General features: G+C 47.0%; 1 protein-coding gene across 1 annotated transcript in view; it reads right to left on the minus strand.

The window, feature by feature from the left end:
• PIP5KL1 (phosphatidylinositol-4-phosphate 5-kinase like 1) overlaps positions 1–12,721 on the minus strand; it is a 370,871-nt gene that overhangs the window by 119,011 nt on the left and 239,139 nt on the right. Inside the window, exon 6 of the mRNA XM_086924947.1 lies at positions 7,718–7,842. Within this exon, the coding sequence (XP_086781073.1) occupies positions 7,718–7,842 (125 nt within the window). The remainder of the gene's footprint in view (positions 1–7,717; positions 7,843–12,721) is intronic.

The raw sequence follows: 12,721 nt of genomic DNA on the forward strand, positions 1-12,721 counted from the left end.
AGTCACTTCAGCAGGGTCTCCTATCTGGCAGTCGAGTGCTCGTAAAATTCCTGTGGCACATGATTGGAAAGTCCCTATCTCTATCTTCACGTCACTGGCTCAGATCTGGCAGGAGTCATCACTTTGCACGGGCCAATTTTCTTCTTCTTACTTTCATTTTTATGTTGAGCCTGCAGCAGCGCACATGCGCTGCACTGGCGAGACTTTTAGTAAGGGGCTTTGAAAAGCTCAGCACAGGCTCGTGCGTGTGTGGCCTATTGCTTGCCGTTACCCACACATGCGCCATATGTTTTGAATTATGGTGCCCAGACACAGATGCGATAATTCAAAACATATGGTCTGGTGCTCGCTCTTGCGCGCGCGCCACTCACTCCATCGTCATGGCTGATTAAGCGCATGGCTTGCGGGCACTCTTATAGCGCGCGCACATGGGCCAAGCGCCACTGCTCCCGCTAGTTTATAAGAATAAAAAGAGTGACCCGTTCAGTTTCTAAGTGGTTGGACCGAAGTCTGTGCTCTTTACATGCGGTTTTCATTTAGCGTCTCCTAACCTTCATGCTTCCGTCCTCCTCAATCATTTTCTGTCCACTCGCCATGTTGGGAAAGATGGCTCCATTTCATTTTTACCTCCGCCACTGCGACCTTCACATATGTTTTGGAATTGTTAATGAAGCAGCCTAAATATGCAAAGGGAACCCATGGTAATTAATTAATGTCTCAATAAAATAGTTTCCCTCGAATACAGCAGTCTTTCAGCACAAAAAATCCATGTTCTATACTCGAACAATGGTGAAAGCTGCAGCGCTGGAAGACTTAATGGCCTGCTTTTCTTGTACGATTTAAGTGCAGAACTTTTCATTTACATTTTGAGGATGGTATGGTGAGTGACTAGAATGCCTTGCCAAAACACCTGCATAGACACTGCTCATAAATGGATAAACATATTCTAGAAACAGTCTCCTCAAGTGTCCCTTCTGTCGCTCTTCTCCATTGAGGAGCAGAACATGTGGTGCATTTGGACCAGTCAACGCCTGTGCTGTGTTTACTTCCTTATTGCCTTTTTTAGAAAACTTCTGAATGTGGGTTGAATGGGAGTATTTTTCTGTTTTTTCACTTATTTGTCCTACAGACACCACCCCAGACATTAGCTCAGAAATCTGAATAGCAAGTGTAGCATTTGGGATTTTCCTTTTTAAATATTCAGTTTTTTTTAATCATATATTAAAGATGCATGCAAGGGCAAAAGAAAAGAAATAGCTCACCTAGCACATGTCAAACATAACATTCGTTACAAGTCCACTATTCACAGATTGAAAGGGTACGATGGGGAGTGGTACATCCATCATAAGAACAAGCCTTCCTCGTCCATTTCTAATGTGAGATTCATCACCTTCATACTCTTCAGGCGCCAGACTGGATAATCTCTCTCTCTCTCTCTTTCTCTCTCTCTCTAAATCTCTCTAAATCTCTCTCTCTTTAAATCTATTTTTTCTCTCTCTCTAAATCTCTGTCTCTCTCTCTCTCTCTCTCTCTCTCTCTCTAAATCAATCTCTCTCTCTCTCTCTCTCTCTCTGAGAGTTTGCCGTTTGCGGCCGAGGGCCATGCCCCCTACATCTCGGCCACAAAAGACCAGGCATTATAGCATGGAAGCTCTCCTCAGCATAAGGCCGTTAGGAACGAACTGTGGCCTGCATTTACATCATACTACAGAGCTCCCAGAGGTCTGTCCAAAATGTAAACTATCGCTCAAACCTAAGCAGGTCCTAGATGCGAAACAGGATTACTGTATGCTCTTATTAAACTGCAGATCCCTGCCCAAACATAGGGTGGAAATTGCCCTTTTGTTAGAGGAACGCATGCCAGACGCAGTGTTTCTCACTGAAACATGGCTCACGTCGGACTCCGACCCTGCATTAGTGACCGCCCTCCCTCCAGGCTTCCAAATTATCCAACAGGACCGCCCTGATGGGAGAGGAGGAGGCCTAGCCATCATCTATAAAGAACAATACCACTGTCGAGTAATCTCTGAAGCAATTCCAGACTGTGAGAGCTTAGCATTTATCCTAGAACTCTCCCCTAGAAACTGCTTTTCAGGAACATTAATATATCGACCCCCGGGCCCCCCCAAACAGTTTCACAATCTCCTCCCATTGATTGTGGCTGACCGTGTTAGCACTGCCTCTAATTATACTCTGCTAGGGGATCTCAATTTTCATTTTGATACTGCCCTGGACCATACAGCTACAGCACTTACAGACGACCTAGCTACACTACAATGAGTGAAGGCACCGACTCACGCTAAGGGCCACTTACTGGACCCTGTGTTCAGTAACTGTGCAGACCTTGTGGTTGGGCTACCAATCTCCCTCCCATGGACTGATCATCTACTAGTGCCTTTCACCTGGACCACATTTAAGCCACCCCCCGTGAGACCCACGGTAAGACATGCCAGATCCTGGGCGCGGCTACCAGTCGATGACTGGACTAGCAGACTCGCGATTGACAAACCCTCTTACAATGAGGACCCATGCCTGGCCAACCTGGATCACGTTGACTGGATCACAAAAGCGCTTGAAAAAATTCTCCCCCTGAGTAAAATAACGATGAAACACTCCCACAAAACGGCCCCCTGGTATTCAGAGGCTCTCAGGGAAAAGAAATGCGAATGCAGAAAAATAGAAAGACGATGGCGTCTAGACTACTCTAAGGAGGAAAAAACCCGTTACCCAGAGGCAATCAAACTCTACAAAGGCGAGGTCAAATCTGCCCAATCTGTATATTTCTCGGACAAAATCATACTAGCAAAATCCAAACCTAAGGACATTTTTCAAATTCTGAAAAAACTCATAAACCTCCATCTTCTAACCTGCACGAGGAAAAAACAACAGACCACTGTAATGACTTGGCAGAATTTTTCCACCAAACAGTCAATAAAATCTACTCATCCTTCCCCTCTACAGGTACTGTCCCCATAGCCCAGGATCAAACAAATCTGGGAACCACTTTATCAGAACCCCGTCCTACACTGGACCACTTCCCCCCCTAGACCTTGAATCCTTGGACTCCATTGACCGCAAGGTAAAATCTGGGTCCCCATGCGACCCAGCATCTCCACAAGACATGATGCTGGCACCCCAGGTCACTTTACCAACCATTGTGGACCTCCTGAATGCCTCCATTACCTCTGGTACTGTCCCTCCCGCTTGGAAGCGGGCCATGGTCCGAGCTCTGCTGAAAAAACCCAATCTAGATCCCTCTGACTTTAGCAACTACCGGCCGATTTCTCTGCTCCCCTGGGTGAGCAAAATCCTTGAGAGGTACATCAATCTCCAGCTGGTGAATTTCCTTGAAAATAACCAGCTGTTAGATGCCACCCAGGCGGGTTTTAGACCCAAACACGGAACAGAGACCGCCCTTCTAACAGTCAATGAGGAAACCAGAAAAATCCTAGATCGGGGGGGTCAGTGGCAGTGATCCTCCTTGACCTAAGCGCGGCATTCGATACTGTCAGCCATGACACCCTGCTGAGCCGCCTCTCGAGTGTCGGAATAGTAGATAGTGATTGGCTATGGCTCAAATCCTTCTTGAGCGACAGATCATTCCAATTCTTTGATGGAGAAACAGTGTCCATGAGTAGGCCGTTGAGGTGCGGAGTCCCACAAGGCTCCTCTTTAAGCCCTGCGCTTTTCAACATCTATATGAGACCACTGGCTGAGGTCGTTCGTCCATTTGGGGTTAAGATCATTTCTTATGCGGACGACACCCAGCTGGTGGTCTCCTTGGCGCAGGAGGCCGACCTGCCGTCGTCAGGTGGGCTAATGAAGTGCTTACAGGAGGTAAAGGGCTGGATGACCGCCTCATCTCTCAAGCTCAGTGGGGACAAAACAGAGCTGATGATCCTGGGCCCTGCAAACCCCACCTTTTACAATTCCTTGTGGCCTTCTTGTCTAGGTACCCCCCCAGTACCCAAGGATAATATCAAGAGCCTTAGGGTGTGGCTGGACAAGACCCTCTCATTTAACATCCAGGCTACAAAACTCTCGGCTACCTGCTTCGGAATTCTTAGGATGGTAAAGAAAGTCCTCCCTCTTCTACCCGTGGAGGCAAAGCAAGTGGCCATCCAAGGTCTTATACAGTCCCGCCTCGACTTCAATAATGTTCTCTACCTTGGCGCCCCGGAGTACACCTTGCGCAGACTACAGATAGTGCAGAACTGTGCAGCCCGCACACTGTTACAGCTGCCACGCAGACAATCAGCCAAACCTGGTCTGATCAGCCTGCACTGGCTGCCAGTGCGACAGAGAATCATCTTTAAGGCCATGTGTATTGCCCATCAGGCCTTTTGGGACACAGGACCTAGGATTACCCGGGACCTAGTAAAATAGTACCACCCCAGCAGAAACCTTCGATTTAGCCAGGCCTTTATGGCGATAGTTCCGAGAATAAAAAAGGCAAGGGCGGGTGGCAGGACATTCACCCATAATGCCTCCAAGATCTGGAACTCACTTCCTCTTCATCTTAGATCCAACCCTAATCTCCCCTCATTCCGAAAACAGCCGAAGACTTTTTTGTTTAACTCCCCTCAGTAATATCAACAAGTTACCTCTTCAAGCAATTTCTATTCTGGTCTCTAGCGCTTGGACGCCTCTGGGCAGCAACCGCGCTCTATAAATCTACTTTTCATTTCATTCATTACATTTCTGAACCTCTGTAAAACTCTCTCTCTAAATCTCTCTCTCTCTCTAAATCTCTCTCTAAATCTCTCTCGCTCTAAATCTCTCTATCTCTCTCTCTCTCTAAATCTCTCTCTCTCTCTAAATCTCTCTCTAAATCTCTCTCTCTAAATCTCTCGTTCTCTATAAATCTATTTCCCTAAATCTCTCTCTAAATCTCTCTCTCTATATATATATCTCTCCCTCTAAAACTCTCACTCTCAAAATCTCTCTCTAAATCTCTCTCTCTCTTCCCCCCCCCCCCCCTCAGCTTCCCCCTCTTCTCAATTTTTCCTCCCCCTGTCGGCATTTTCTTGCTTTCAAACTCATCCAGAATCTTTCATTATTTTCCAACTAGCTCTTTGAAACCCACAAGTCCTCTCCCAATCTCTCTCTCTCTCTCTCTAAATCTCTCAATCTTTCTCAATCTCTCTCTCTCTAAATCTCTCCTCTAAATCTCTCTCTCTAAATCTCTTGCTCTCTCTCTCTAAATCGCTCTCTAAATCTCTGTCTCTAAATCTCTCTAAATCTCTCTAAATCTCTTGCTCTCTCTCTCTAAATATCTCACTCTCTAAATGTCTCACTCTCTAAATCTCTCTCTCTCTCTAAATCTCTCTCCAGACTCTCCTTGGGCTACAGAAGTTTATTTTCAGTTTTGGCATAGAATGAATAGCCACATTTGTAATGAGTGTACAGTGGGGGTTTAGCTTCCCTTGGCATAGCCATTAGATCTCGCCTTTGGGACCTTATAAGTGTTTAGTTATCCAGCACAATATCCTTGGTGCAACAACATCAACTGTTGCATGGCTAAACACTTATAAGGTCCCAAAGACGAGACCTATTGGCTATGCCAATGCTGGTTTTCGCTTAGTTACAGCATTAATATGTGGGGAAAATGCATAGGGACAATTTTCTCCCTGCGTCTAGGCCTCCTCAAAATCATTGCATATCCGGACTCTGCTTCTGTCTGAGTTTTCTGATTCTTGATTAAAATGTTTACTGAGACTTGGAATTAGCCTGATTTGTAATTGAAAGTAAAAGTTCGCAGGTCGAGCACTTTGGTGATAGAGATGAATTTGGAAAGAAAGATTTCAAATTGAAACATTCCCCTCACTGTTTATTGCGCCGTTTACTGCTACCTGGCTCACTGTCATCAGTACTTAGTCCAGTTGATGATGATACACATAACTATTACAAATGGGTGATGGACGTGTAATGAGTGCAAAGTGATATCTGATACCCTAGGGCAAGTTTGCATTGAATGATATGATGATGCTTTCCTGCCTGCAAGATTGCTTATGGTATCTGGTTTGCCAAATAGCTATGGGTTATATATAAGCTGAGTTGCTTATTTTCTGCTGTGACATGATAAAAAAAACCTTACTGAGGATTGCAGTTGGCATATTTTATTGATGTTGTCATTGCACCATTGTGAGACTCATATTGTAAGTTTCCTGGACTCTGCTGACCAGGACAAAATATATATATATTTGCAGTTTATGTCCCAAACGTACAGGTAGCATACAAGACTGGACCATCCCCGTACAAGTTATCACCAGATCCACTGGGGGGTGGCGGGGGGTGTAGTTTTTATATTGCATATGGTTTGGAATAATGGCTACACCTCAAATGTCAGCCTATTACAACATGGAGGTCTACTGTATGTCCATGGACTGAATGTCTATGTGGTGTGTGAGCCAGAGTCTCAGTTGCCACTTCTTACACTAATCATTGTCATGTACATCCTTCCTACTGTCTTCTGTGCTCCTCATCCTTAAACTGTTAAAATTCTGACAGCTCTCTTCTACCTCTGACAGATCATCCCAGTCTCTGACAGATCATCCCAGATCTATCCTCCATTCCAAGCACTTTCAGATCACGCTAAGCTCTAGTACTTTCCTCTCTTGCTACAGCTGCGCAGAGGTGAGCACCGCTATGGTAAGGAGATGAAAGAATGTGAGCACTGGCCGGCCAGAATTCATCCTTGGAACTGAATAGAAAAACAGTTAAACCACTGAGACATTTCCACATCACATTGTTGTGTGCAGAATCGAGCCTGTGCTTTTAATGATCACATTTTCGTTTTTGACACTCCAAAACCTTTGGCAGGTGCTTTCCAGTGAGAAAATAGCACTTCGATTGAAATTCTGAAGCGTGTACACCTTCAGCTATCTCACTGTAGGAGGGACATTCCCAGTCCCAATTTTGAGAAGTTGAAATGACTATTTATAAAACATATCTTTTTTTTATGGTTGGCCCTATGTTGGTACTTTTCATTAAAAACACACATCATTGGAGTCTTCAAAACCCCTTCTTCTTCCGAGCCTATGTCACACAAAAAAAAAACCTTTTTAAACTCTGGCTGTTAGGATTTATAATGTTTAGAGCTGGGTTTCCAGCTATAAAATTTTTTTTTTTGTTGCAAAAATGATAAATTAAAATACACTTTCTGAAGGTTAGAAGGATATACTCAAACTCCCCTAGACTTCTACTGACGGTATGGGAACCTGCAGCATCACACACACTTTAAGACTTCTATTGATAATATGAGGACCAGGAAGACACACCCCTGAAATCTGATTGGTTGCTTTCTGTCCTTAGCAACCGCACTGTCTGTGTGTGTAGAGAGAGGATATTTTTGTGTGTATAGGAGGGTATTCATCACACACACTGTCTGAAAAATAGGAATTATGAAGCCCTCTTCAAAATTTCACTCAGACAGCTGAGAGAGCTTCCCTCAGTATGTAAGCACTGTAAACGTTATGAGGACCGGCTTTCCGGTCCTCATAGCGCACTGGTCCTCATAGCGTTGGTGTGCAAACATGTTCTGGTCCTCATAAATATAGATATACAAACACACTCTCACACACACATGCACACACTCTCACACACACACACTCTCTCACGCACACACTCTCACACACACACACACACACTCTCTCACACACACACTCTCACACACACACACACAACCACGCACACACACACACACACACACATCTTACCCAGAAACTTGACGAGCAGAGTGTGTGGGTAGGACTCCAGGTGCTGCACATACTTGCTCAGGTTGTTCAGCAGGAAGTGGATTTCTCGTTTACTTTGAGTTTTCAGGAAGAACCGCTTGTCGTTCCTGTGGGAAGAGAAAAGGGGCTTTAGGAATGAGGCCTCGGGGACCTGAACCCCCTTCACTGCCCCCCCTCCAATCCCTGCCCAAGCTGCATTTCCACACTCAGAGGGGCATTTTTACGAGTTCTGGCGCATCTCTGCAAATCAGCAGGGGTGCGCCAGAAAAGATGCAACACGCAATTCTCTCCCTGCGCCACTACGGATGCGTCGCATTTACAATGCGGCGCACCGTGGAGCACGGATGGGCAGATGCGTGTCGCATCCTGTGGCGTAAGGGCGGCACATTGCTGGAGTCATGTAGCAAGCGCGACGCAGCTCCAGCAATGCTCAGGGGCGCCCTATGCCTAACATGCTGCGTCACTCCTTACGTCTGCTTCAAGCAGGCGCAGGGTTTTGACGTAGCATGGACGTAAAAGTGACTCAGTGAAATCTTGTAGATTTCACTGCGTCACTTTTGCGAGGCGTTCCTGTACTGGAACGCCCACATGAAACCTACCCCAGATTTCATGTGGCGCAGGGCTTTACAACGTGACACAAAACAGAACTACAGCAGTAAGGAATAAAGGCTGCACTACCCTACTATACACACACTGTTAATATGCTACTAAGTCAATGTTGCCCACGTCATTGGTCTACTGCCACGGGACCACACGAATAAGGTATAATCCAAAACACACAGAATTATGAAAATGCTCAAGTGTACAACAGGTAACTCAATCCAGACTCATCAGAAATATGTGATATGTTCCATTTTAATAGATTTTTGCATCATTCATGGTGTATAGATAATTGGACACAGCAGCAAACAATACAGCCAACGCGTTTCGCCCCAATGGGGCTTCCTCAGGGCAGTAATAAGAATCCTCCAATCTTATGGTGATCACTGATGTAACAGGATCACTGAATCTTATACTTAACGCTAATGTATGCTCTTTCTTCTGTATCCAGCAGTAATCATGAAAAATGCCCGGTATCTCCCACACTTTCAATTAGTGGTCCACAATTGCTTGAAAAAACAATGAATCCTCAGACTGTGAATCATAATCCGAATTCAGTTCTCATGTTCACTTTGATAGGTGAATCTCCATAAATAGACAGTTACTTCATTTACTGCTCCAGTACGACGCCGTGCTCCTCAGCCCGCCACCAGCCTTTGAAAAATTTGCCACGTGGCGCATCTCCCTAGATGCACCACGTTGTAAATAAGGCGCAACGTGGCGCATAATTTACGCCGCCGCTGCGTCACAGAACTGACACAACGGCGGCGTAAATGTGGTGCATGGGGCTTGTAAATCTGCCCCAGAGTTTGAGGGGCTTCAAGGAACTGAGGGGCATATTACCAACAACTAGCGATAATTATCGCTATGTTGGCTTAGCGGCAATATTTTTATCGCCGAGCTGCGGCGATTTTTATCGCTTAGGAACCTTGCTATTATCAAGGTTTATCTCCTAAGCGATAAAAATTGGCCGAAATGCATGAATATCGCTGAAAAGTCAGCGATATTCATGTATTACCGAGCTAATGCTCTTAGCCATGTTATCCACCTACCATTGGATAACATGGCTAAGAACTGCTCAGGGGCAGGTGTTAGCTTTTGGAGATAATCGCGCTTAGCGCGAATATCTCCAAAAGTTGGTAATAGGAGCTAGCGATGTTAGTGACTGTTTCCAGTCGCTAACATCTTGGCACGCCCACTTTGCATGTCATTAGTGATAAATCTCACTGACATGCAAAGTGGGGCCCAAGATGGTCGCTATCTCCTACTAGCTGTCGCTAACTGGTGTTAGCAACAGCTAGGTAATAGGGAGATAATTTTATCTCCGCTTTCTTGGCTTTTAAAGCCAAACAAGTGGAGATAAACCCCCTTGATAATATGCCCCTGAGACCTTTGATATGGCATGTTACCACAGCTTTCAAAGGCAGTTATGGGGGGAGGGGGTTTCCTTAGCTGAGATACTACATGAAATAAGTTATACGCTTTCAGGTTTACATGACATCACTTCCGCAGACTCCTCAAAGTAAATTCGATTTGTTATATATAGGGCCCCGTGACAAACTAAGAGAAACACACACATGGGCTTTATGTTTAACTCCAGCTGGATAACTATTGTTTCCAAACAAAGTCACAAGCTTGACCCTTGAACCCTGACATTCACTCTCGTCCTCTAACCTCCCGACCTCCTGTACATTCTCGACCTATGCCTGCCCTCCTTCTGGCTTAACCCACTCCCCACCTACCTTTAACCAATGGCCCCACTCGTGACCTCTGACCCCACTCTCGACCCCGAACCTACCACTCTCGACTTCTGACCCCACAAGCCGACTTAATCCGTTCCTCATCTACCTGTAACCAATGGCCCCCACTCTCGACCTCTGCCCTACTACTCTCGACCTCTGAACCCACTGTCGACCTCTGACCTCCCACTCTCGACCTCTGACCCCACTCTCGACCTTGGACCACCCACTCTTGACATCTGACCCCACTGTCTGCCTTAGCCCGCTCCCCTACTACCTTTAAGCAATAACCCCCACTTGTGATGTCTGACCCCAATCTCGACCCCTGACCTCCCACTCTTAAACCCTGACACCAATGTCTGTCTAAATCTGCTCCTCAACTTTTTTTAACCAATAGTCCTCACTCTTGACCTTTGCCCTCCCACTCTCAACCTTGTATCCCATGCTCAACCTCTGACCTCCCACTCTCGACCTCTGACCCCACTATTTGCCTTAACCCGCTCCCCACCTACTTTTTACCAATAGCCGCCACTCTCGACCTCTGAACCCAACGTCGACCTCTGACCCCGCCATCGGCCTTAACTCGCTCTCCACTTACCTTTACCAGATGGGCCCCACTCTTCTCCTCGGCCCTTCCACTCATTTTTAGGTCTCGCCTAGACGAAAGTTAGCTGTCTAGGGAGACAACTAATGTAATCACTTTCGGGGGAATGTAGACAGCAGACTGTCACGAGCGTCTCCTGCCGGAGATTCTACCTCGTGAGCGCGCACGTCGCCGTGCCTCATTTTCCTATTCTGAAACCAAGCCACACTCACGCATGCGCACATACACACACTGCATACACACACACACGCACCCCCCCTTAAACAGACACACGCTGCATACAAACACGCACCCCCCCTTAAGCAGACACACGCACGCACATACACACTCAGACACACGCGCGTACACCCCCACCCTCAACCCCACTCACCGGGCTCCTCTCCCCTTACGCATGGGAAGGCACTGTGGAGCTCTGTGCAAGAAGGAGCGCTGTTTAAAATCACTGCCGCCTCCCACAGCGGCATTGTAGGGAAATTCTAAGTAAGTTGCCTCACCGTAAACACCGCCGCAGCCCGGGAACTTCGGGAGCCTCAGAAATCCCGAGCGCAGCTCCTCTGACGTCAGACGAGGAGCCGCGCTGGGATTGGTGCCGGTGGAAGTCAAGGTTTCTGATTGGTTGGTTTCTGATAGGTTTCTGATTGGTTTCTGACTGATAGCCAACCAACCAAGAAGCCTTGAAACGGAAGACTCGTCGACGCCAGGCGGGAGGGGCTTCTTCGCTCCTCACCCGGGCAGCGCCTGCTTTTCACGGCGTGTCTATCAGCTTGGTTCACGACAGCACATGGGCATGCGCACGGCTTGTCTTTCAGCTCGCGCCTGGATCTTGCCCCCGGACAGCAGATGAGCACGCGCAGGGGCCTCTTAACTTTCAAGCGCTCCCACCCACCACGCGCTCGCCTGGACAGCCCCATCAGCCTGAGTTGTCAGCGGGTCGGCGCTTTGTGCAAGGCTGAGGAGAAGCGCTGTTTGTCATTCAGGAGGGACTCCACTTGCGCTGTCCCTGCCGGCATCATCCCAATGCGCTCGAGGTTGAAGGCGGGAGCCTTCTGCGGCCCCGTGCCTGCGGCGGTTCTCCGTGTGAGACGTACTTACGAGGCTGTCAGGAACAAGAGGCGCAGACTGGTGTTGGGAGAACACAAGGAGGCGAGATGGAGACCAGGCTGATGCTGGTGACCGCCCTGTGCTGCAACATGAGACCCAACGGTGAGACGCGCTCTACGGTTCCCTGCGCACTAGGCATCCCGGCGGTTCCTTTTTTTCTTATCTCTGCAACTTGCTGTGTTTATGTCACATCCCCACCCACAGGCTTGTCATTTTAGTATTCTCCACCTTGGTGCTAATACCACCTCCACCGCTGTTCCCTCCTCGCCGCTAGGTGTCCAGGAACAAATAGCGTGGACGAGAAGCGTGAACCAAGCATTTCAACCCCCCGGAAAAGTACTGTTAAGATACGTCAGTAGGAAACCTATATGAGTCAAGCATTTCATCCTTAAACAGTGTTGTTAACGCACATGAATGGAAGGCATATATGGGCCTTGCATTTTTTCCCGCAATAGTGTTGTTAGAATAGATTAGTGGAAGGGAGAGATGCGAGTCAAGCATTTCAACCCTCAATAAGCGCTGTAAAGGCAGCTGAATGGAATACAGGTATGAGTCAAGCATTTCATCCCCCAATGGTGCTGTTAAGGAAGATGAGTGTAAGACAGGTATGAGAAAAGCGTTACATGTGCGCAACAGTATCCCGAAGGCAGATGAGTGGAAGAATATAGATTCAAGTCATGCATTTCAACCCCCTATAGTGCTGTTAAGGAAGAGAGGGGCATATTATCAAGGGGATTTATCTCCGCTTTTTTGGCTTTAAAAGCCAAGAAAGCAGTGATAAAATTATCTCCCTATTACCTATCTGCTGCTAACACCAGTTAGCGACAGCTAGTAGGAGATAACGACCATCTTGGTCCCCACTTTGCATGTCAGTGATATTTATCACTAATGACATGCAAAGTGGGCGTGCCAAGATGTTAGCGACTGGAAACAGTCGCTAAC

Source organism: Lissotriton vulgaris, chromosome 5, assembly GCF_964263255.1.
Source record: "Lissotriton vulgaris chromosome 5, aLisVul1.2, whole genome shotgun sequence".
NCBI classification, from domain to species: Eukaryota; Metazoa; Chordata; class Amphibia; order Caudata; family Salamandridae; genus Lissotriton; species Lissotriton vulgaris.